Source organism: Lytechinus pictus, chromosome 10, assembly GCF_037042905.1.
Source record: "Lytechinus pictus isolate F3 Inbred chromosome 10, Lp3.0, whole genome shotgun sequence".
In the NCBI taxonomy this organism is placed as follows: domain Eukaryota; kingdom Metazoa; phylum Echinodermata; class Echinoidea; order Temnopleuroida; family Toxopneustidae; genus Lytechinus; species Lytechinus pictus.
This window is the reverse complement of record NC_087254.1, coordinates 17,959,786-17,986,437: the sequence shown is the minus strand read 5'-3', so window position 1 is coordinate 17,986,437 and position 26,652 is coordinate 17,959,786. Positions and strand designations below refer to the sequence as shown.

Here is a 26,652-nt window from a genome sequence, read left to right as displayed (position 1 = left end):
AAGGGAGATTACTCGTCCTGTTTTAAATAATATCCTTGATTTAGTGGTTACCTCAAATCCTGCCCTGGTAGAGAATGTTTCTATTCAATCTGGTTTATCGGATCACAATATTGTTGCCTTCACGCTTGCTGCAAATCTAAGGACCTCCGTAAAACCACCTAGAAAGGTTTTCCAGTTCCACAGAGCTAACCAACAGCAACTGAAGAATGCAGCTGCAGACTTTACAACTGAATTTCTTCAATCAAATCCAGAAATGAATTCGGTAGATGAAAACTTGAAAGCGATCACCAACTTTTTGAATAGGTGTATGTCTGAGCTTGTTCCCTCCAAAATAAGTAAGGGTAAGAGGCATCTCCCCTGGGTTACAACAACCATTTAACGTCAGATGAGGAATAGAGATAGGCTTTAATTTCAAGAAGACACATACACAGTCATGTCCAGAAGCATGGAAAGCATACAGGCAACATAGGAATCAGGTTGCTAAAATTGTGCATCAGACACGTCGGGAGTATATCAACAACATCATCGGGGAAAGCCTTAAAGACAATCCAAAGTCATTCTGCTCATACATCAGGACATGTCGATCTGAAAACATTGGTATCCCAACGTTCCGTACTCCGACCAAGCTTTGTGCTACAGCCTTGGATAAGGCAGAGGCATGACTTCTTCCAGTCAGTTTTCACTCGTAGCCAGCCTCAATCACATGTGCAGAAGAGACCATCCCCTTTATATCCAGCCATTCGCCACTTGCACATCCATAGGACTGGGTTGAGAAGCGCCTTCAACAGCTCAATCCATCCAAGGCTAGCGGACATGACGAAATTCCTCCAAAACTTCTGAAGCTGATAGCTCATGAGACTGCCGCACCTCTTTCATTCCTCTTCCAGCAAAGTTACAACTGTGGTGTTGTACCATATCAGTGGAAGCAGGCATTAGTCTCTCCCATACACAAGTCTGGTGAAAAGTGTGACCCCTCAAACTATAGACCAATCTCGCTGGCATATATGCAGTAAGGTTGTGGAGCATATCATCCTGAGCCATACATCTAAGCACATAGCGAGAAAAAACATCCTTACTGATGCTCAGCATGGATTTAGACTACGACTCAACTAACATCAGTAGTACATGGTCTTCTATCCTTCAACGTCGAAGTCAAGCGGAAATCATCTTCCTCGACTTCCAGAAGGCCTTTGACCGGGTCCCACACCATCTTTTGTCTTCTAAGCTTTAATTCTATGGAATCACCGGTAACTCTCTACGTTGGATAATGTTACTTCTCGCTGATCGGAAGCAGGCAGTTGTTGTTGATGGATCAAAGTCAACATGGAGAGACGTAACATCAGGAGTGCCGCAGGGATCCGTTATCGGGCCAACCCTGTTTTTGCTGTACATCAATGACATCCTAGATAACGTACAAACAACGGTGCGTCTCTTCGCAGATGACGGTTTCATTTACCACGAGATCAAGCATTGTGAAGACCAACAAATCCTCCAACATGACCTCCAACAACTGTCTAGTTGGTCTACCAAATGGATGATGGACTTCAACATCGAAAAGTGTGCAGTGTTAACTATTACCCGCAAACGCACTACCAACATCCAGCAGTATCATCTGACAAATAGTGTAATCCCTAGAGTTAGCAACTACAAGTACTTGGGTGTTACAGTTTCTTCTGATCTGCGATGGAACAAACATTGCCAACTCGTCCGGCATAAAGCAAGTCGTACTCGGGGTCGTACTCTTGGTCTCCTGCGTAGGACTCTTTCCTCTTGTACAAGAGATGGGAAGTCGAGGGCCTACACATCCTTAGTGCGCCCCCAACTAGAGTATGGCTGTGAGGCCTGGAATCCATACACAGTCACAGTCATGAACCTGCTTGAGCAAGTACAAAGATCAGCGGCTCGCATCGTGTACTCGGACTACAGGATTTCCACATTACCTTCCTCTCTTGTGACGTCACTGTAATGGGAAGCACTACACACACGCCGAATCCTTGCCTAATGTTCTCTCTTTCACAAAATCCACTACCATCATGTCTTCATAACTCTTCCCCCTATCGTCACCCCAGCAACAATTATTACAAGACATGATCACAACCTGAAGTACATCAGCTGAAGCCAAAATCGACACCTTCGAGTTCTCGTTCTATCCAAGAACGATAAGGAACTGGAACAACCTACCCACTTCAGCTGTCGACACCAAAGGAATGTCCAGTTTCAAGGAGGCTGCTCTCCCTGCCATCATGCTTTACTGTGCATATACAAACTTGCTATGTCTATCCATCACAATTTCTGCACTTCATGATGCTCCTTCCAGTGGCTCACTTTATTCATAATAATAATAATAATAATAATAATAATAATAATAATAATAATAATAATAATAATACTAATAATTATAATAATAGGCATTTATATAGCGCCATCTATCTAGAAATATTCTATTCCAAGGCGCATTGTTTATTATTATTATTACCCCGGCTTTAGCTCGAGCTGCCTTCCAGCGCTCAGAGCATTCAAGGAATTACTCCTGCCGGGTACCCATTCACCTCACCTGGGTTGAGTGCAGCTCAATTTGGATAAATATCTTGTTGAAGGAACTTACGCCATGGCTGGGATTCGAACCCACGACCCTCTGTTTCAAAGTCAGGAGACTAATCCACTGGGCCACAATGCTCCACATCCCAGTATATCATCACAGTATAGCTTCTGTATGAGCTGCCAAAGGGATTACTACATCAAGTATCAAGTAAGCACATAAAACACTCAGGCTCACTCATAGAGACGAAATTCCCTTTAAATAAGGTATTAAAAAAATACTGCTTAATAAATACTCGCTGAATTAAATGAAAATATACATGTATTCTTTGTCTTTGTCAATCTATAACATATATATTTTTCCCCAAAAAAAACACGAATCAAAATCTGAATACATTGTTTCATTTCATTTCAATTTCATTTCAAATAAACATTTATTTTCCTCCATTTTACAAAATTTCTTCATTTTTGTTAACAAGAATTCATATGAAATCAATTTCCATAAAGAATATAAATATATACAACTTATGTGTACATTGTAAGGACCATGCGCTCTTTCCCTCCTCATCCCGCCCCCTCCATTCTGCACCTGCGCTCCTACATTAAGAAATTGTTTTTTCCGGGGTTGCCACACAGTCAAGCTATGCTTATAGTGGCACCCCCTGCAACCTTCTAAAATTATTTTTCTCATAGAAAATACAATCATATTCATATTTTTCATTGTTAAATATTTTGTTATTGTAGGATGGGGGGTCGGGTGTCCGGACACTTTATATTTTTGAAGCCTTCTTCCTTGTCTTTGGATTACACTAAAAATACGAATTCAATAGTTGTAATCATCTTCTATTTTGTTCTCTATAATATTTCCTGACATTTTGTACTAAAAATTGATAAAACTTCCCTTGTAAATTTTTCCAAATGACTGTCTAAAATTGATCGTCCGGACACACAACCTGTCCGGACACACAACAACTGGGTATACTATGTATTTTCTTTGTTATTTTCTATTTGAAAAAGTTGCAGAAACAAAAGAAATGAAATGAAAAAATGAAAATGATCTTGAGTCTTTTGATTAAAGAAAAATCAAATTTAGTGATAGATTTTTAGATATTATTCAGAAAATGATACCATATTTCCCAACCCTTTCCTTTCCTTTTTCGATATTCCCTTTTTTCTTCAGGGTGAAAACTGTGGACCCGGCCAAGTCCCCACCTATTCGCCAGTGTAACATGCGATATAGTATTACAGTAAATCCATGAAAGTGCCTTTAGCTCCACCTAAAAAAAATGGCCCTGCGATAATATTACAATAAATGATAATCAAAAGACAGGTATTTCATTGAGCTTTTTTTTTCAAAGATGCACAATAGGCCTACGTACAGTGCGTCCCAGAAATAAAAGGACGCTCAGGCTATTAATGTTGTTAGGGCAACATGTCATAATGTTGTTAGGGCACTTGTGCTCTCCAGGCTCGACTATGGTGGTTGCTTGCTTGGGGGTATTAGTAAACAAGATCTTAGAAGACTTCAACGCCTTCAGAACAAATGTGCAAGATTAATCTGTCAAAAACCAAAATGGTGTCATGCTACCCCTCTTCTAAATGAACTACATTGGCTACCTGTTTCTGATAGAATACTTTATCGAATACTTGTTCAAACCACAACTTCCTTCTTACATTTCTTCATTATTTCAGCAACAAAGATCTACATATTCTCTTCGTTCTGCAGCTGCTCCTTCCTATAATCCAGAAAGCAGGCCGGATTCAATTCCTTTCAATCTCTTGAACAAACTCCCTCCATCTCTTCGAAACCTCTCTTCTCTTGACCTCTTAAAAAACATCTCAAAACACACTTATATAACCATAAATCTTAACTTGTCTTATGCAGTCAAGAGCGCTTTGTATCCTCTGGAAAAAGCGCTATATAAATCCAATTATTATTATTATTATTATTATTATTATTATTAGTTTTCCAACATTGGCAAATGGTTTATGATATTTCACTTACATCATGATAACAAAGCTCATCTTCTTCATTTTGATACCTAATATGATACTATGATTACTATCATTTCACGCACAGCAAAAAGTGTTTACAATTTTTAGGTCATTAAGTTTCGCAAAAATGATGAATATTTGCTGAAGAAACGGCGATTATGCGTATAAGAAGGCTGGCTCATTCCTTTTAAAAAATGTCTAACTGAGATTGGATTCAGATAGTTTTTTTTCATAATCATGATAATTTCAAACAAAAGCCTAAAATACAATTATTATGATAAATAAAGTGGGGATAAGAGTAGACTATATATAGAGCCAAGGTCGCGATCAGTGAAATCTATCAAGCATGTAGGGCTCGAAAAAAAAATAAGGCATGAGTGAATAGACTTATCATAAAGTGCGAATTTAAGGCTCAGGTATTGGGATTATCATGATTATGGGATCTATGATCTCACTTGTAACAGTGTGGATTGAATATCCAATACAAAGTATCGATCCTACATAGAATGAAGTTGACTTATCTCACTTGCTGTATATATTGTCCCATTTACATGAATCGTTGGTTTTTGGTAAATGAACTTTGTTGCTGTGTTTGGTTCTGAATCATTACTGATGTGGACACTGCCAATTCATGTACCATAAAGTCATTCAAAACTCATCTGTTTATTACAGGAGGTACTTTGGAAGTCGACAGAGCTACATTATCTTGCCAGTTAAGTCGCCATGCGCCATGACAACATGTTATTCTTTGTTGACTAAAAATTATAGGCTTAACTTGTATACCGCTGGCATTCTCTGATTAATCGATTTTATTTCTCATTTCTAAACGCAACCCACACAAAATAAATGCAAGATAGATATTAATATAAAATGTGAAATTAATATGATTAAAAAAAACTGTAGAGAGCTTGAATATAAGTTATCCGGAATAGGGGTCATATTGTATCTTGCCATTATTAGCCATCCCATCAAGTCGATTGACCCGTCCGTAATATCCACACGAGGGTTGTTAAATCTATAGCAGGAAACCGCAGGTTGAGATCACCAGACTACTAAAACGTTTTTTTTTTATATATTATATTTAATTTTTGTTACATCTGTTTTCATTTAGGAATACATATTGTTTGAAATATCATAGAAATATGCTCCGAGGGGGATACTTCATTATAGTTCATTAATATTTTGTCCGCCGACAGCTGACACCGCTGATTTTCGTGATCATTGATTGGCTTGGTTCGGCTTGCTATGGCAACTATAATAGCAGTGAATGGCTTTTAACTTTCAACTATTAAAGGTTTACTCCGGCCTTTAACAAGTTCGAGACTTCATTTATTGTATACGACCGGAGGACTGTATATGGTTTCCCAATCGATAATCCATTGTTCAATCCAGTTTAAGTTGTAACGTGTTCTATATGCGTACTGGTTGAAAATAAGGCGATGTATTGAGGGACTATACAACATAGACGAGTAGAAAACAGCGGCGGTTGATGAATAAATAAGGTGATCTGAGTTTGGAATTAATAACCAGAGGCTCCCCGGTGTTCGTTCATCATGTAACAAGGTAAGCACAGTTGAATTTCTTACGATTTTCAAAATAATTTGGTTATATTCGTAATCTAAACATGTTAAAGAAGTCGAGGGTATAACTGTCTGACAGTTGTTTGACCAACGAACACAATTTATGAAGACATGAGTCATAATATATTCAGAGCTAAAAAATACATCATAAGTATGCTCCGTATTGGAATGATGATCAAAATTGTGGCAGCTTCTTGTTCATATTCATTCATCCTAGTTAGTTACAAGAAGATTTATATTCGTATAAAGAAGACGTTTTCAGGTTTAGTTTCAAAGACAAGCAATTTTATGTTTTTCAGCATTCGGTATAAGAGATTCCATTTTTGTATTTTACGATGTTTGTTTCATGAATGTGTGATTAGAGCAAAATGCAACTTATTGTCTTCTTATTCTTCCTCCCCTCATCCCCTTTTCTTCATCTTCTTATTCATCGTTTTCCCCTTCAAATTCTTAATTTTTCTTGTTCTTTTTTTTTCTTTATTTATACTTTCTTTTTCTTTATTTCCTTTTTTTCTTCCCACTTTTCTTTAAAAAAATTATTTTTCCTATTTCTCCCCTTCGTCCTTATTCTTCTTTGCCTTTATCTACTTCTTCCCTGTGTTCCCACATAATTTTATAATCAACATCTCCCCTTCCTCTCTTCTTATTATTCTTCTTTATTTCTTCCTTCTTCTTATCCCATTTCTTCTCCTCTCCATCCTTCACATTTTTGTAGGAGACGGAATGGACTACATGGATCACAATTGAATTTTTAATGTGAGAAACCTGCTGAAAATACCATGATCGTCGCCAGGAAAGCACGTAGAGTGAGCAGTCGACTCTCATTGAGTCTATCATGGGCATCCGTGTTATGGACGGCCATGGCAATTATTGTGCTTTATGTCATCCAATACCAAGTTTACCAGAAATACCATACAACTAACAACTCAGAAAAAGAAATTTCAGGCAAAAACTCAATTAATGGTTCGATCTTTGGTCCAAACAAAAGTAATGATAATGATTCATTGAGAACAAAGATGGTGGATGCGCAACAGCCAAATAGTTCTTATCCCCAGGTGAAAGCTAAAAAGCTCTTTGACGAGGGGAAATGGAACTCATCCTCTGTTTCTTCTTATCATAAACACTTTCCAGTTAACTGTGCAGCCATAATACGAGGAGAGCATCAGTCTATTACCATGGCAACAAAGATGTTGAAAACAAATGGAAAACAGATACCAACAGCTGTTGAAGTCAAGAATTGGACCAGTGACTGTGAGCATTACCGTAGTCAACGAAGGTATCCGGTATTCCCACGATCAAAGGAAGAAGCAGAGTTTCCAATCGCATACATTATAGTCACCCACTCAGAATCCTCACAACTTGAAAGATTACTCCGTGCCGTATATCAGCCACAGAATGTATACTGTATCCATCCAGATGCAAAGTCACCTTCATTATTTCAGGATTCTGTTCGATCCCTAGCTGAATGCTTGCCAAATGTTTTCATTGCCTCAAAGACAGTCAAGGTGAATTATGCTCATTCAAGTCGTCTTCAAGCCGATATCAATTGCATGTCAGATCTCCTGCAAAGACCAGAACCTTGGAACTATGTCTTGAACCTTTGTGCACAAGATTTTCCACTCAAAACCAATCTGGAGATCGTTCATCAGTTGAAGGCTTTCCAAGGATATAATGACATCCCTGGTATCCTAGCACCAGATTGGTTTGATCATCGGACTCGCATACACCATGAATTCCGAAATAACATGATGATCAAGATGAAGGATGTGCCAAAGCCACCACCTCCGCAAGACTTCCGGTTCTTCTTTGGCAATGCCTACTACGCTGCCACTAAGGAGTTTGTCCACTTTGTCATCCACAACCAAACAGCTATTGACCTATTGAAATACAGTGAAGACACTTTCAGTCCTGATGAACACTACTGGGTGACACTCCACAGGATACCTGGTGTTCCTGGAGGGTACACCAAGTCATCTTGGAATAGCATTGTCAGGTTTGTCCACTGGAAGAACACTTTCAAGACACCTGAATGTGTTGGTAAATATGTGAGAAACATCTGCATCTTCGGAGCAGGATATGTTCAACATCTGGCCCATGCTCGTCACCTCTTTGCAAATAAGTTCCAAATGTCATTTGATCCCATTGCTATTCAATGTATGGAACAGTTGTTGGATTACAGAAATGCTAACCCAGAGGCTATCAAAGACTATGTTTCAGAATTCCCTGCAACTGATATGTTTGGACTGAATTAACATTCATCTTATGCTACAGTCACCCCAACAAACCAACTCCAGGGTGATATAATGTTATCTCCTATGACATACCATCGGTCAGTAAGGAGTTAGTTTCACTGATCATGCTGTTGTGATTCACTGTAGCAAAAAAAAAATCACGTTTACATTATATATATTACTTGTATACATGTCGGCCTAATAGTCCAGGAAAAATAAGGTTTGTCCGCAGACAAATTGCAATGGAATTTTTTTCAACGCAATGCGTTTTCATGAAGTCCCCAAAATGACATACTAACAGTCCAGAAAAATCCATTTAGTGGAAAGATGTCTAATTTGCATAAATCCAAAATGGCAGCTACCGTGAGAAATTTTCATGAGTATTGATATTAGGACAAACACTGGTCTGATCATAGTACTTTTAAAAAATTATGATAAAAGAATTAAAACTTTCACCAGTGTTATATGTTAGCATAGGCTTCATTTTGAAATCAGGATGTAAGTCAAATTTGACATCTGCTGACCTCTAGAGGTCAATGACCTTAAGGTGAACGACCTCAAAATATCAGAAAATTGATGTTTTGCATTATTAGTTCATAATAAATATGGTTATAATGAAGAAAAAAATAATAATGATTTTGAAGGTATCCTGATATTGTAGAGAGAATTTTGTGCATTATAAGTTTTGACCTTTGACCCTAGAGAGCAGGAAAAGGTCAATGACCTTAACATTTTAGAATACTGACACTTAGCATCTCCGATTTATGATAAACAGGCTTCTAGTGTAAAAATTGCAATACAATTAATTTGAGCACGATGCATTTCCATGAAGTCTCCAAAATGACATACTTAAAGTCCAGAAAATCCATGCAGTGGAAAGACGTCTAATTTGCATATATCCAAAGTGATTTAAAATGATTTATCGTAGTAGTACAAACACTGGTCTGATCATAACACTAAAAATATGATTAAAGCATTATTGTTTCATCAGTGTTATATTTTATCATAGGTTTCATTTAAAAATTCGGATGCAATTCAGATTTGACCTGTGCTAAACTCTAGAGGCTATGACCAAAAGGATTATTGACGTCGAAATATCATTTTTTTTAAATTATGTTTTGCATCATAATAGTTCGTTATAAACATTGTTAGGTTGTGAGAATAGTTAATTTTAACTTGTAAGGTCCCTTGATACATGATGAAATTTGCGAGTATTAAAAGGTGTGACCTTTAACCCTGAAACTTTCAATTGTCACTGTATTTAGAATATTATACTTCATAGTTTACTGTCCAGCTTCTGCTGAATAGAACAACCCAGTATAAGTCACACCAAAGTGAATAGCTTCCATGGGACCAGTCAAATGGAGACTTCACCTGGATATTCATATTGAAGGAACAAAGAAGAGAAAGGCAGCACGCTTCGGTGACATCCCTCTGATTAAATGAAACATTTTTATCGTATTGGTTAAGAATGGCTTGTCAGCCTGTTTAAAGAACAAGTCCACCCTAACAAAAAGTTGATTTGTGTTAAGGATTCAACCTTCTTCCCCTGTGCTATCCCCTATTGTTTTGCACAATTAAGCCCTGGGACTGAATAAACCATTGTTAGGGTCCAGTGCACCCTCCCTGGCTTAACAGGTGGAACATTTTTGCATTGGGTGTGTTGCCTTACCAAGCACTTAGGCTTCACTATCTGCTCAGAAGTCAAACAGGGAGGACCTATGGGTCTATCATTGATTCAGAAATGCTGTTGAAAAATTGAAGTTTTTAGGCTTGAATTTAGGGCAGATAGCGCTGCATTTTCCATTTCAAAGCATCAAGAACATTACTGCTGAGAATTGAGGCCTTCCTGATGATTTCCTGCCTTTAGTCACAGACGTCAAACTAAGTGAAAATGATTTTGATTACTGTTCATTTTGTATTTTGATTGTGTCATTGAGAAAGTCAAGGTCATTAAAAGGACCATTGAATTTTAAATAAATGAGAAGAGTGTCAGTTTATAAACTATCTTCAATTTAATTAATATCATGTTAATTAATAATTAATATGAAGAAGTTGAGTTGGTCCAGGACACAGATTTATTTACTTTTTGAATCTCAGAAATCGGAAAGGATTTTCTAAAAAGAAATGCTTTTAAGGAAGGAGTCATTTTCTTGTTGTATGTGAAACATTTTGAGGACTGATCATGCTTATTAATCAGTTGTGAAATTACAAATGAGTATTTTGAAAATTGGAAGACATTATTCCTTTGAATACAGGAATTAATCTAGAGAATTACATATATAAATAGTGTGAAGATTTAAAGATATTATTCCTTAGATTATTTATAGTTTACCAGAATTAATCTAGGGAAGTATATATATGAATCTTGTGAAGATTTAAGCATATTATTATTCCTTAGATTATTTATAGTTTGGGTAATGTTTGTTTTAAGATGGGTTCCACTGGTCGTTCCACTCGTTGTACCAATTCTGGTTCCAAGTCTGACTCCAATTCTGGTTCCAAGTCTGACTCCAATTCTGGTTCCAACTGCCGTTCCAATGGGCGTTCCAGTAGCCGTTCCGGTCCCATTCCCGGCTCCGGCTTTACCATGATTATGACTGTCAAATCCCGCTATATATGGACAAGACTTCTAAAGAGAGTCAGAGAGGGAAGACAGATCCGTCGTCGAGTGATGTAACTATTTAACGATTTATCAGTATCAATGAACATTGGACTGGAGTGATTATTACACCGCATAAGGTGGGTTACTTTGTATGCTAATTCAAAGACTTCTATTTTATATGTTATTTGTACTCTGAAACAAAAGCCATCGTTCTACAAGAACCTGAATACAGTTTTAATAAATTCATTAAACTGTATTTTTATTGTTCATGTAATTAATTCATTTTATGTCCTCTTGAGTTACTTGGGTGTGATAATTGGTTGCGAGAGTTGATTGTATGTCCTCTTGGGTTGACTTGGGTGTGACAATTTGAATGAAAAAAAAAACTCTAACGAACATAACACTGAAAATCTCATCAAAATCAGATGTAAAATAAGAAAGTTATGACACTTTTAAGTTTTGCTTAATTTAACGTAATATTTATATGCACATCCCGGTCGGTATGCAAATGAGGGAACTGATGACATCACTCACTCACTTTTTCTTTTGTATTTTATTACGTGAAATATTTAATATTATAATTTACTCATTGTCCTGTGAAACAAAGTTTTATTTCTCCTTGAACATGTTGAGTTACCATTGTATTATGATTCAGTCAAGTTGATCCTTATCATGCTTATTATCAAATCTGTAGGAATTGAAATATTGTATGATTCAAACAATAAAAAACAAAAGAATAAGTGAGTGAGGGACATCATCCATCGATTCTCTCATTTCCGCGTAACTAAATTGTGCATATAACTATTTTGTGAAAAATAAGCGAAAATTTAAGATGTCATAACTTTCTTATTTCACATCCGATTTTTATGAAATTTTCAGCATTATGCTTGTCTGATTTTTCTCTATTGATTTAAACCAACATTTTTCTGAGGTGGACTTGACCTTTAAAGGTATCCCGATTTCCGACAAAGGCACCTGCTTTCTGGGTTTTTACGCACTCTTCCATGTATAATTTACATACTGTATTTTACATTCATTGTTTTCTCTACTATATTAATGATATCAGTAATGTGTATATTATATATGAAAATTGATTAAATGTCAATTGGAATAAAATAGATGTTTCATTAAATTGAAATGAAGTTAAATAATACAACAAAAAATCCTGCGACATTCCTTCAATTACTTTATTCATTTCAAATTTATGGGAATACTGAGTATAGTAAACATTCATCTGAGAATTGAACTTGATCATCAGAATTTGAAATGTAAACTTCGTTTGAAAATTATCACGAAATAGAGATTTTCACTTCGAAATGTTTGTCGTTTCACTGGGCCTATCATCCAGTATCATTTTGATACTTGTTATCTAGGTGGCGGAGATCATCATAATTATGGGGGGGGGGGGTTGATATAAACAAAGACTATGAGGGAAAAACGACTTGGAAATATTTACATTTTATAATGTTCAGTAATGAATACTGTAAAAATTGGGGGCTAGGGGCCGTTGACCCATAAACAAATTTTACGGGAAAAAAATGAAGTTAGAAGAAAGAAAAGGAAAGGAAAAGGAGGAAACATTATATTTTCTGGATAATATGTTATAATCTGTCCCCCAAAAAAAAACAGATTGGTGTATTAAAAACGTAATTTGTCGGCTCAATTGCTTCGGTCGCCCACAGTTCCTTAGAAATTTTGACCCACACCCCATATCTGGCCCCATCATTTTAATTTTTGAGGGCGGGGTCCTACGTCAGTGGTAATGAATTTGGTTTGGATCAGATTATATCGCCAGTAAAAGTAATTCTAATTTATTTAAGCAGCGTTGGATCCCAAACTAACGGCACTACAAATGTCAATAATAGCCCGCAGGCTAGTTAGAACATGTCTGAAAATGTTTAAAAATCTTCATTTTGTTATGAATAACGCATATTTAATCCAAGTTTAGTTTTATAGAGCGCCACATATTTAAACACAAAAATCAATTAATCGTCTCAATATTTTCATATCTACTCGAGATCAAAATGCACAGTGGCCATAGTGTATTCCTATTTTGAAGGTTCGATATCTCAATTTCACTTTTGAATGTTGATGTAACGTTAGAGCTGTCACCCAGCAACATTTTGATACATGAATGACGTATTTATGGCATATACAAGCGGAGATATGGCAAATTACATTTCACCTTCCCCTTAAAAGTTATTGATTTTTTTCTTCATTTTTTGCTATTTTATATTGCTCTTTAAATTCAACGGTAGCCAAAAAGGGATACCACAATTTGAGACTACTACCTACCTAGCAGTGATCTAGAGGGTCCATATTAACTACCTATGGTATCAAACATTTTCTGTGGTGTGGGTTGTACGAACTCATTTTTCACAGGTTCTTGCTCCCGGACTATAATGAGCCTCTCCTTGGCTACCTCTAGTTGAACCTTCCACGCCAACGTGAACACCTTTTGATCTATATTTTGTAATAATAGGGAGTTGAAGCATATTCCCACATTCTTTCCATATACTAGTATACTGAAATCATAAATGTTTGTATGTGGGTCTCTAAGCAGTTCGTATAAAAAAAAAAAAGAGTTTACACTTAGAAAAAATCCTGTAAAATTATACATTTGTAATATCCTGAATATTTTTCCGCATTTTAACATTGGTACAGATCCTTTTAAGCAAATGACGATATAACTGTCGAAAAATATTTCCGCTTTCAGAGTGAGCACCACTTACTTTTGAAAAATTAGTGAAAAATGATTTGCGCAGAAATAGTTATGCGAACAAAAGTAGACCTTAATCATGAAGAACACATGGAATTTAGCTAGTAAAATTGATTTGAATATATCTTTTACCTTGTTAAACTTTTTTCCTTGCCAAAAAAACTTCGAATAGTACATTACGCCCCTCCCCACCCACCCACACACCGAGGCCATCGTGACGAGTCACGATATTAACTTTACACTGAGCTGTGGTTTCCATGAAATGGCTTAGGCTTGATTTTCATTTTGTTAATCATTATCAAGCTTGGGAAAAGTCTGGAGAAACAAGTATCAAATTAAAAATGAAATGTAAACCCACTTTAAATGATAAAAACTTAGTGAAAAAATGCTGGAGATGTCTGATTTTAAACTTTTGTTCAGATTCAGTTATGTCCAGCTGGCACAAAAAGGGTAAAGGTTGTGCTGAGTAAATATTGACATTTCATTTTGGGTGGCAGAATTGTTACAAAATGCTTGAATGTATCAACTAAAAGTGCAAGGGAAATGTATGAGAAATGTTTCGCAGGGTAAGTTTGATTTCGCCCTTTCCCCTTGACACAGCGTGAAAACGCGCATTTCTGCGCAAACAGATTTCTGCGAGCTTTACAAAAATGGACATTGCTCACTCAAGTGAAACCTTCTGTCAAAACTTTTACTTTCATTGCATAGATGAGACCCAAACCCAAGAACGTGCGCCTGTAATCCAAGCTGTGTGGGGAAGTTACAAATTGATGCAGAGGTTCGAGCTCTGGTCACGTCTTTCGGATGGTGACGTTAAAGGTCGGTCCCAGACGTAAATAATCATATCTGATTGATACACGTCTGACAAAACTCAAATACACACACACACACGCTCATGTATCCGAGTCTCGCTAAATCGGTACACACAAAATTGACACTTTAATTCGCATATGAAATCATGAATTGTATCCAAATTCTTATACATGCTTCTTGAATTTAAATGGATTAAACTCAGATCAAATTCAGTTGTCAAACTCATTTCTTGACTTGCTTTAAATTGTTCAGGTAGCCAATACTTATCATTGACATCAAATATATCGGTATTCCGGTCAGGATCGATAGTATCAAAAAAGGTCATCAAAATCACCATTTTCATCAAACAAAATACTACTATCATCAATCAATATGTTTTCATTGTGGAATAGATTACCAAACTCACAATCAGAGAGATAAGGGAAACAGGAAATCACACACTTTCATCATCACTCACTAAAACGTAAAAGTAAAAATAACAAAAACAACATAGCCTATATATAGGTTACTACTCGTTGTAAAATAAGGAAACATCTAAGATTATACAGAAATCGAAATATCATTAAAAAAGCAAATGCAGGAGGGAAATATGGTGTGTAGTAATTACATTGTCAGTTTATTTCACATGGTTTATATTCTTCATTGATTGTTTATAATTTGTCCAGATCAGTTTTTTCTCTTATCATTCTCTTGTGCTGCTTGTTGTCAAGACCGTGTACAAGCTAGGTCCGTCGCTTACCCATGCGTCCTTTACTTTTCGGTGACTTTTGGTCGACCAGAGCAATTCTTGATTACTAGCAGTTTAATAGCGATTTATCGATTGCTAAACCAATTTTAGTTTTTTGCGAGCTTTGAGTACAGCGTCGCGTACACGATAGGACGAAAATTTGACAATCACAGCTCGTGGGCGGGTCTTCCTTCCGCCCCCTTCTTTCTCATTTGTCTTTTTAGCGACTCTGTGGGAACGATCAATGTCAGATTTCGATAGCTGAATCCCAAGACGATCATTCGCGATTCTGCACATGATCTCATCCGTATCCTCCCGATGATCAGCGACTTCAGGTTCGGCGATTCCGTAGGGTAGAATTTCAGGCAATTACTATATAGTACGCCGCGAGTATTGTGTTATATATAAGAATTGTAAGAGCAATTACATTCATTTATTTGCTTATTTCCTCTTTAAGGATATTAATAGCATATAATGACTAAGAATATTCCAGAATGTCTCAGTAGGTGGTTTCAGACCGCCTCGAAGTTCGCCAGTTCCAGGTATTCTCTGATCGGGAAATTTACCCCGATCAGAAAATACCAGGTATTTTGGCGGTGTGAAAGCAAACTACGCGTAATATCCCCGAAAGAAAATCCCCGATAAATAGTAGGTACTTGGCGAAATTACGAGAACTTTCGCGGGGATTTTTCCAAGGTCGTGGGTATTTTGGCGGTCTGAAAGCAAATTACGGGAACTTTTAGCCCAGCGTGTCGTTGGGTGCGGCGCCGTGCATGGGTTGCTGCTGGGCTATAGTGATTTTGAATTTCGCGCCTTGCTGCTTATCAGACCATACTGCGCATGCTCGTAACTTCAGGAACTTATCCCGAAGGGTATGTTTCAGGGCGGTGTGAATGCAGGAATAATTAATGGGTATTTTTCAGCCTAAAAAAGTTCTCGTAATTTAACGGGGATTCTTGTGATCGAGGCGGTTTAAAGCTTTGTTAGGCATGCTATTTAATGAGATAAAATAATCTTTGTTATTTCTGGAATGTACTAAGACAGACAATAGACTGCTAGTGGCAGTGAAAAGGACAATAGGACTAGCTATGTTGTTTACATCATTAATTTCACTGAGGTCATCCAAGAGTCTTCTAGAAGTGGACTATTCTAGAAAGAAGGGTAATGCTCTTTTAAAGACAATACTAGAAGCTTCCAGAATAGTAAATATTTATGTATATAAGCTGGCAGTTTCTTCAAGGACATCATCATATCAGATCAGAACTCAGAGTTTCACGCCAGACTTTATGTCAGAGCATAGTTTATTTCCAACTGGAATACGACATTAGCTTCTGTAAAATTGTTTGCACGCCATCAATGAACTGTTTGCAGTTACTTTGAGAGAGGAATTCTCATCTCTCATCGAGATCATCAACCTGTTTCAATGAACTCTTTTCAACCCGTGGATTGCTGAAATTGACTGTTTGTCATCATCAACATCGTCTTCACAGACATTTCAACTCGTTACACAGTGACTCTTGTTATTCATCGTGCTTCAACATCAATTTCATCATCGCCATCATTGTGAACTTTTATTTAAGGAATCTTCGCCAACCAACTTGGATTTTATTTGGATTTAATCATAACCTTGGATTGCACATCGAACTCTTCAAGAGGCTTATTATATTCACTCGCATTCGTAATCACTCGCGTCGGGTTGGTAATCACACGCGTTTTTGATTTTTGGCGATTTTTTTTTTTTTCGGTGCGATTTTTTTTCTAACGGTGTCTTCAATGGGACAAACGTACTGGAAAAATAAAATGAAATTGAAATTCGAGTTTCGTTTTATTTTAAGCTGGTAAGTGCCTTAAATAAAACGTTCTCGACCACTGTTTTAAGATAACAAGCAAATTTTGACTACTGTTTTAACATAATCACATTCCACATCTTAAATCTTAGAGCCATAGGCGGCGGAAGCGGGGGGGGCTCCCCTAAAAAAAGAGAGAGGGGGGGGGGGGAGAAAGGAAGGGAAAGAGGGAGAAAAGAGAAAGAAAGAAAAAAGACAGACAGAAAGAAAGAAGCAAGGAAAAAAGGAGAAAGAAAGGAGAAAAGGAATAAAGAAGAAAAAGGAGGAAAGGCTACTCTCGATTTAGCTTTGCCTTTGGAGGATTTTCCTGAAGTCTGTGGTATTCTTTATAAAGCATAGTGAGGTGCTACAATTTCATAATATCACTATTTATTTGCTTCTTCCTTTCTTTGTGAATTATTCTACACTACCGTAAAAATCAGGGAGGAAAAAAGTGCTGAAGAAGAAAAGCAAGAAGGAGGAGGAGAAGTAGAAGAAGAAAAAAGAAGATGGAGGACATAAGGGGGTAAAAATAAAATTAAAAAGAGAAAATTGAGGGGAGGATGTAGAAGAAGAGAAAGAGAAGATAAAATAAGGGGAAGACTGAGAAGAGAAAAGGAAGAAGTGAGAAGGGAGATGAACAATAAGGACAAATACAGAGAAATTACAAAAAAACAAATACAGAGAAATACAGAGAAATTTAAAAGAACAAATACAGAGAAATTTAAAAAAACAAATACAGAGAAATACAGAGAAATTTAAAAGAACAAATACAGAGAAATTTAAAAAAAAAATAAAAATGTTTGAAAAAAACTCCTCAAAACAGACTGCTGCCAGCTGTCTGGGGCGGATCAAGCTTGTTATCTATTCTTGGTACTTAAAGGGGAATCCAACCCAAATAAAAACTTGTTATTATATGGAATAGAAAAATCAGACAAGTTGATAGGTGAAAGTTTGAACAATATTGGACAAACAACAAGAAAGTTATGGATTTTTAAAAGTTGTAAATATTGGTAATCACTATACCCATGGAGACTTAAAATTGGTCGCATATGGGATGTCATAGTGATGTAAGGCAAGGACTATTCTTCCATGTACTCCAATACATATTATGGCTAAATTGTCATTTTTCCAAAAAGTTTTATTTCAAATGATATTTTTCTTTCATGAGGACATGAAACAATATACTACCTGGGTTATATTTAGATTTCTGCCCCAGGGGAATGGGTACTTAGGAGAAAACCACAAATCCCTGATAATAAAGTACATGGCCTATGGGAAAGTTGTCCTTGCCCCTTGTCATAATTTACTTACTCAGTTGCCAATTTGAAATCTACATAGTATTAGTGATCTCAATTTTAAAGCAGCTATAACTTTCTTATTGCTTGTCCGATTTCTTTCAAACTTTCACCATTCTGTTTAATTAATTTTTCTCCTTCCCAACACAACATTTTATGGCCAAGGCTGGATTCTCCTTTAAAACAGTAGTCGAGTACATTTTATTTTAAGGCACTTAATTGCCGGCTTAAAACGAAACTCAAATTTCCCTGCATGTCTCTTTCATTGAAGACACCGTTAAAAAAAAATCGCACCGAAATAAAAAAAATCGCCAAAAATCCAAAACGCGAGTGATTACGAACCAGAACGCGACGCGAGTGATTATAAACTGCCCTTCAAGACATGTAAGAATTTTTGTTTTGTTTTGTTAATTGATATATTTCCTGTAATAAAAAAGGGAGATCGAATTTAAAACTAAATTTTCATTGTTAATTGTTGGAGTATCGTAACAATTTATTGTTCGACATCGTTTGCTGCGATCCTGAGGTTCCTGCTTGCGTCACTTTGTTGCGATACGGGTGCGATACTTGCTCATTGAGGCGACGAATTTCTCTTCTTTAGAGACTTCTATAATTCGAGTAACTTTCCATTGTTACGCCCGATGTTTTGGGTGATAACCTTTTTTCTTTTTTGTTGCTTCTCAAATTTATTTTGGTCGAAACGACCTGAAATTTTGCGGTGAATAACCTTTTTTTTTGCTTGTCAAATTTTCCAGCCCTTGGTCCCCCTACCTTTGGGGAGAGATTTCCGCCCTTGCTTATTTCCAAACACATTTAAACGCACCCCCCCCCCCCAGGATCTGTCTAAAAAGCTCCGGCCGAGCGAGCAAAACTCTAGAGCCTTTACTGTCACCGCTGATTTTCGTGATCATTCATTGGCTCTCACTGATAGGCTTATCTACGGCAACTACTATTAGTGAATGGCTGCAGCGCTGACAACAAATCTACCAGCTAGTATAAAACGGCCTGTTAAAAGTTCAAGAATTCATTTGTTGTATACGATCCTAGCACTACTTGTATATGGTTTTTCAATCGATAATCCATTTTCATCCAGTTTAAGATGTTCGATCGCTATTGTGAAGTTACAATCCAGGGCTACTTGTAACGCGTTCTCAACGGGATGTATTGAGGAGCTAGACAAGTCGAATTTAGACAGCTGAGCTAGGTTGATCAATAAAGTGATCTGAGTTAATCAATAGAGGTAATACCCACTATACCCAGTGTTCTTTTATACATGTAACAAGGTAAGCACAGCTGAATTTCTTAAGAATGTCAACAAAAAAGGGTTGATATGTTCATAATTTAAACATGTTATAGATAGTAGTGTAACAGACTGGGAGCTATATGACTCACGAACATAAGAAATAAATATTTCAAAAATGCTGTCGTTATGAGTCATGAATCCAGAGCTAAAACATATCAGCATGCTTCGTAATTTGAATGATGATATAAACAAAATTTGGGGTTTACTTGTTTATATTCATTTAGGCCAATGATGGTTAGTATAAGGAAGACGTTTTAAGTGTAACATTAAGATATTCCATTTTAATAATCTTTTCATGCTTGATTTAACATGTTTAATGAACGTGTGATTGGAAAAAAAACAACTTAGTGTCTACTCTTAATATAGTCTTCTCATCCTCCCCCCTTTTCGTTATCTTATTCTTCTTCCTCATATTCTTCATTCCTCTCCTATTTCTTGTCCTATCTTGCCTTCTTTATCCTTCATTTTCTTTCTTTTCTTTCCCTTGTTCATACTCTTTTTTTCTGTCCTCGTCCTTCTCCATTAATTTGTAATCACCTCCCTCTTCTTCTCCTCCTCCTCCTTCTTCTTAATCTTCTTCTCCTCCTTCTTCTTCTCCTCCTCCATCTTATTCTTCTCTTATCCCATTTCTTCTAATCTCAATCCTTCCTATTTTTCTTTAATCGTAGGAGACGGAGTGGACAGGATTACACATGAATTTTTAGTGTGAGAAACCTACTGATACCATGATCGTCGCAAGGAAAGCTCGTAGAGTGAGCAGTCGACTCTCCTTGAGTCTATCATGGCCTTCATGTGCATCTATGTTATGGACGGCCATGGCAATTATTGTGCTTTTTGTCATTCAACATCAAGTTTACCGAAAATACCATACAGCTAACAACTCAGAAAAAGAAATTTCAGGCAAAAACTCGATTAATGGTTCGATCTTTGGTCCAAACAAAAGTTATGTGTATGATGCGTTGAGAACAGAAAAGGTGGATGCGCAACAGCCAAATAGTTCTAATCTCCAGGTGAAAGCTAAAAAGCTCTTTTATGAGGGGAAATGGAACTCATCCTTTGTTTCTTCTTATCATAAACACTATCCTGTTGATTGTACAGCCATAATACGAGGAGAGCATCAGTCTATTACCAAGGCAACAGAGATGTTGAAGATAAATGGAAGAAAGATACCAACAGATGTTGAAGTCAAGAATTGGACCAGTGACTGTGAGCATTACCGTAGTCAACGAAGGTATCCGGTATTCCCACGATCAAAGGAAGAAGCAGAGTTTCCAATTGCATACATTATAGTCACCCACTCAGAATCCTCACAACTTGAAAGATTACTCCGTGCAGTATATCAGCTACAGAATGTATACTGTATCCATCCAGATGCAAAGTCACCGTCACTATTTCAGGAGTCTGTAGGATCCCTAGCTGAATGCTTGCCAAATGTTTTCATTGCCTCAAAGACAGTCAAGGTGAATTATGCTCATTCAAGTCGTCTTCAAGCAGATATCAATTGCATGTCAGATCTCCTGCAAAGACCAGAACCTTGGAACTATGTCTTGAACCTTTGTGCACAAGATTTTCCACTCAAAACCAATCTGGAGATCGTTCATCAGTTGAAGGCTTTCCAAGGATATAATGACATCCCTGGTATCCTAGCACCAGATTGGTTTGATCATCGGACTCGCATACACCATGAATTCCGAAATAACATGATGGTCAAGATGAAGGATGTCCCAAAGCCACCACCTCCGCAAGACTTCCGGTTCTTCTTTGGCAATGCCTACTACGCTGCAACTAAGGAGTTTGTCCATTTTGTCATCCACAACCAAACAGCTATTGACTTATTGAAATACAGTGAAGACACTTTCAGTCCTGATGAACACTACTGGGTGACACTCCACAGGATACCTGGTGTTCCTGGAGGGTACACCAAGTCATCTTGGAATAGCACTGTCAGGTTTATCCACTGGAAGAGCACTTCCCATTCACCTGAATGTGTTGGTAAATATGTGAGAAACATCTGCATCTTCGGAGCAGGATATGTTCGACATCTGGCCCATGCTCGTCACCTCTTTGCAAATAAGTTCCAAATGTCGTTTGATCCCATTGCTATTCAATGTATGGAACAGTTGTTGGATTACAGAAATGCTAACCCAGAGGCTATCAAAGACTATGTTCCAGAATTCCCTGCAACTGATATGTTTGGACTGAATTAACATTCATCTTATGCGACAGTCACCCCAACAAACAGACTCCAGGGTGATATATAATGTTATCTCCTATGACATACCATCGGTCAGTTAGGAGTTAGTTTCACTGATCATGCTGTTGTGATTCACTGTAGCAGAAAACAAAGCAAATCATGTTTACACTATATTACTTGTATAGGCCTAACCATTTAGAATCAATTATGACATTACATGTATCCAAGGTGACAAAACATAGAATACCTTTACTCGGATGATGAATTATGAAATCCTCATCTATAATGTTTAGATTCAGGGTGAATGTACATTTAATTTTTCTGTAAAAGCGTTGCTTTTAAAGATTCCAACAAATTGTGTTCTGAAGTTTGGTTTGGACAGTCTGTGTATGACTGGTCTCTCAACCATCCTCAACAACACATAAGTGGTATCACTAAAGGATCTTTTGAACCAAGAGTGATCAAAATTGATGCACAAATGAAGAAATGAGAGCAAGTTGAACACTTCATAAAAGGACGGACATGACCTCATGTCATTTGAATTTTTGACCCCTAGATGACCTTTGACCTCATCATCCTCATGAACACACCACACATGAAGTGTTACCCAAGGCTCATATGCACCAAGTATGAACATAATTCATGCAGAAATAAAGAAATGAGAGTTGGACAAAAACTTGTGGGTTTTGTTTTTTTGTCTCTTATTTTGTAAACCGTGATGTTGGTGATAATCAATATACTGCAAATAGTAATAAAATTATACCAACAATTCTACAGAGCCTTTATTAAAATGATACAAGGCCAAATGAAAAAAATATATATCAACACCAAATCTGAAATAATCAATATAGAAAACATCAACTTTCTTTACAATATATTGATAATTTATTTCAGTAATTAAATCAAAGCAGTTCTGTAAAACAATATATGGAAAGTACTCTGATAGATTTTGCAAGTAACTTTCTGCACAACATATGACTCCAACAAAACTTTGTTCCATCATCTTTCAGATCAGTATACATCTTCCAGACATTATACTGGAATAATTCAAATACCAATGTTGTCTTATTCAATAAAATGACAGTTCCATCACATTTGCTCCAGCAACAATTGCTCCGCTGTTAATTCCACACATTAATGCTATGACCAACTTCAACCATGGGTTTAACACTATACCCTATTCTAAACCTAACCCTTAACCTAACATAAAACCCTATTGCAACATTTGCAACCCGTACCCTATATCTGAGAAGAAATAAAGCCCAAAGCAATTGTCGCTGGAGCAAATGTTGTCACCAAAATTACACAACACCTTCTGAGTATTCAAGTAATTCCATCTAATAATAATAATGAGAATAATAACGATAATAACAAAAGCTGTATTCATATCGCACTTTTTGCCAACAGTTACAAAGCTCAATTATCATTACCCTGGCTTAAGCTTGAACTACCACTTCATCAGCAATGCTCAGTGCAATTGATTAAAAGATATATTTTTAAAAAATACAAGAGATTATTCTAACAATTGTAAAGGTGAAATGAGTTTACTCAGTAGACAAAGTTAATTTGGAGAATTTATCAAGTCATGTGAGTGGTGCTCAAAGAGAAGTCTTGAGAACTAGGGGCTGAGGAACATCATGGTCATTTAACTGATATGGTACTATAGAGGCTGAGAATTAGTCAACAATTCAGTCTGAGCAAGAATTTTTTTAAAAAAGCAGGGAACTTATGGATATTTCACAAGTTGTTTAATCAAGGAATTAAACACTAAAAATGTGGATGAAAAAAAGTAACCGCCTTTTTTGTCAACCATAATTTCTTTACAAAAATATTTTGATCCTAATTTGGCTAGTGCATGAAATTCAATACATCCACCATGCACCATCATGCACATTTCAGTGTGTATCAAAGGCAATATGTGGGGGTTTCTTTAGGAGTCGATCGTTCTGCCTGATTAACAGTCAAAAGCATTTTATTTATCTGTTCTTTATAAAAGCATTCTCATTCAACCATTACAACATCTTAAACAAAAATATGTGACTATACTATGTTGAGTCAAATATTTTGTGAGTCCACAGAAATTAGTATGAATGTTACTTTAACAGAAGACCTACATGTACAGCATATAACACAAGATTGGCGTAATCTAGTCTAAAAATATTATTTGACTTGGACTAGTATCTGAATTATGGGAGGTCAACTTATATAAATTTACCAGTATATGAATTTTCAATCATCTAATGGCCTTTGATAGTATTTATCTATCAAGTTATGCATGTGTGAGTGTGTACCGGTATAACAGGCAATATTTTTTTCATAAGTCACAGGAGTCCAATTTTATGATTGATAAAAAATAGACTTTCATTAATTCTTTGCTTTAAAGCATTCTCATCAAACCAATACTATCTTGCATGTTATGATATGAAGGCTATAGACGTTCAGTCAAATATTTTGTGGGTTCAAACAATTCGTATGAATTTTTACTTTAATAGAAGACCTGCATATATGTAGCACATTTTTGGCATAATCTGGTAAAAAAAATTGATTTTACTTGGGTTAATATTTTTATCATGGAAGGTCACTTAAATGTATGTTTACCAGTATATGAATTTTTAATTAACCTCATGGCCAGCATTCACAAACATGCTTTTTAATCTGTTGTCGACAACCATAGTTTATGCATATAATTATACTCGATCCAGTGCACATACTGTGAGAAACCAACAATGACTGTTGCTATGGTTACAGCATCGAGAGAACCACTATCTGTTATTAAATGAGCCACCTTTTGTATGCAGCTGCTGTAACCTTAGCAACAAGTGTAAATTCAGGCAATGAAAATAGTGTGGATTAATTAATTGACTCTTCCTCAATATTAATTTTTTTTATCGGGCCATTAGGGTTTACCATTCAAAAATTGATGAAGAATAAAGGTTACTATCATCTATATAGAGCGTTTTAGCCATACATTAAAAACGCATATTTTGATCTGAATCAATTGCCTGTGCAGTATCAGAGCGTATTCCTAGAAAGGACCGAAATCTGACGAATATCCCATAGGCTCCTATACAAAATTTGCCGTTGAGTATGAGAGCATATTCAACAGTATAGTGCGCATGATGCGTGAAATATACAATGCGTACAACAATGAAAGCAATGCTGTGCGCAGCCAGTGCGCAGCATAAGAGCACGACACTCAATGACGTCATAATGAACTACATGCAAGTCGAATGTCAACGACCAAATTTGATCTTATGAAGCTGTGATGATGCCATTATGACTTTGTGATATGACTTGTTTAATCAAAATTTCTCCCTCTTTTTGATTGCTAGGGGTGGGATAGATGATAATAATTATATTGGATGGCTTTCTTTCATGGAATACCAAAAATATATTTGCCCAAACTCTTTGAATCTTTCTGGTATTCCATTCTTAGCCATCCAATATAATATAATGCTTAAAAACACTGTCAAAATGTCTGGAGTAGTGTGAGGGGATTGACAATACAGATTAACTGTAATCATGCCAAAACATACACAAGAGCCCTGATTCTTCAAAATCCTGTATAAAAATTACGCAACATTTTGTAAGTGCATGTCAGACCCAAAATTGCTCAAAAATGCGATTCCGTGTACAAAGTCAATGCAAATTGTGTTTTTCAAAAAAAAAATCATAAATGTATGATTATTTTTACTTCTGTTGGGTTAAATGGATTTATTTTATGCTATTTATGATTGCAAATGGATCCCCGACAAAGCTCAACAGAAAAACAAAAGTTTGAAAAAACAAAGAAGTACATAATTTAAAAAAAAAAATACATAAGAAATTAATTATATTTTTGCATTTTTTTTAGATATTTGTTATAAATGTAAAAATTGATACTCTCATAAAACAATGGCATTCTTCTAGCTATATAAATTGAGTTAAAGACAAAAACATACACAAAAAACAAACTTAGGGCAAATTTCTTACGCTTATTTGCATACTTGTAAGTACCGGTAATTAGAAATAAAATATAAACAATTAATTTTTTGAAAATTTTAATATACAGTCTTGTAGTTTACATCCGGCTCTACGCGCATGCAAATTTTCACAGCGATCGCACAATCAGTGGCCGAGATCTAAGGGGGCATTATATACTGGTCTGAAATATCCCAGTTAAGATACATGTAGGTAATAATTTAAATTACCCCCCCCCCCCCTCTTTCTCCAGGTACATATCTATGACATAGGCTACAAAATAAGTACTGAATATAAAAATTACAGATATTTAAATGATCTTTCAGCATTCTGAATTTCTTCAGACTGTATGTCAACAATAATTTGATGCCATAATATCTGTGTATTAAATGTATAATACTTTGCATTGATGTAATATCCATGTGCAATATACATGTACATGAAGTTATTCTATTCCAGACTAAGAAACTACATGTAACTGTACAACTGGTCGAATGACATTAATTTAAATTTGAGCAATTAATCATCTCGTATTATCTCTCCGTCTGTTAATATCCCTGTTTCATATAAAGTCACATCATTAATCAGTATCTTGGGTATGCATGAAAAGACAGTAAATTGCACTGTGTATTATGTTGAGAGAAAGCATTCTCCAGTGTGCCTCAAAGTCTGTCTGATAGAGAAATATACACTCTGGTAATTATGTTCCATCATTGAAGAGCACTTAGAGCATTCCTATAAACAGGTATTGAGTGCTATATAAGCAAGTATTATTATTATAAGTTATTTCTGATATCAAACAAAGCAATTAACTTATCTTTTGATTCCACTGGATGAGTCAAACTGTCACATATTATTATAAT

The 26,652-nt window shown here is 36.2% G+C and overlaps 2 protein-coding genes across 4 annotated transcripts; both read left to right on the top strand.

Annotated features, from left to right (window-relative positions):
- Positions 1-5,946: 5,946 nt before the first annotated feature.
- On the top strand, positions 5,947-12,094 carry LOC129269915 (N-acetyllactosaminide beta-1,6-N-acetylglucosaminyl-transferase-like). The gene is made up of 2 exons (XM_064105470.1): positions 5,947-6,096; positions 6,829-12,094. The coding sequence occupies exon 2, from the start codon at positions 6,893-6,895 to the stop codon at positions 8,363-8,365; it is 1,473 nt and encodes a 490-aa protein (XP_063961540.1). The 5' UTR covers positions 5,947-6,096; positions 6,829-6,892; the 3' UTR covers positions 8,366-12,094.
- Positions 12,095-19,216: 7,122 nt separating this feature from the next.
- LOC129269913 (N-acetyllactosaminide beta-1,6-N-acetylglucosaminyl-transferase-like) lies at positions 19,217-23,536 on the top strand. 3 transcript variants are annotated; one of them, XM_064105468.1, is made up of 2 exons: positions 19,217-19,615; positions 20,304-23,536. In XM_064105468.1, exon 2 carries the CDS (start codon positions 20,361-20,363, stop codon positions 21,840-21,842), a length of 1,482 nt encoding a protein of 493 aa, XP_063961538.1. In that variant the 5' UTR covers positions 19,217-19,615; positions 20,304-20,360; the 3' UTR covers positions 21,843-23,536. The 3 variants fall into 3 exon arrangements, with proteins under 3 accessions (XP_063961538.1, XP_063961539.1, XP_054763336.2); XM_064105469.1 differs by having other exon boundaries at positions 19,480-19,572; positions 20,304-22,500; XM_054907361.2 differs by lacking the exon at positions 19,217-19,615 and having other exon boundaries at positions 20,284-21,926.
- The last annotated feature ends 3,116 nt before the right edge of the window (positions 23,537-26,652 follow it).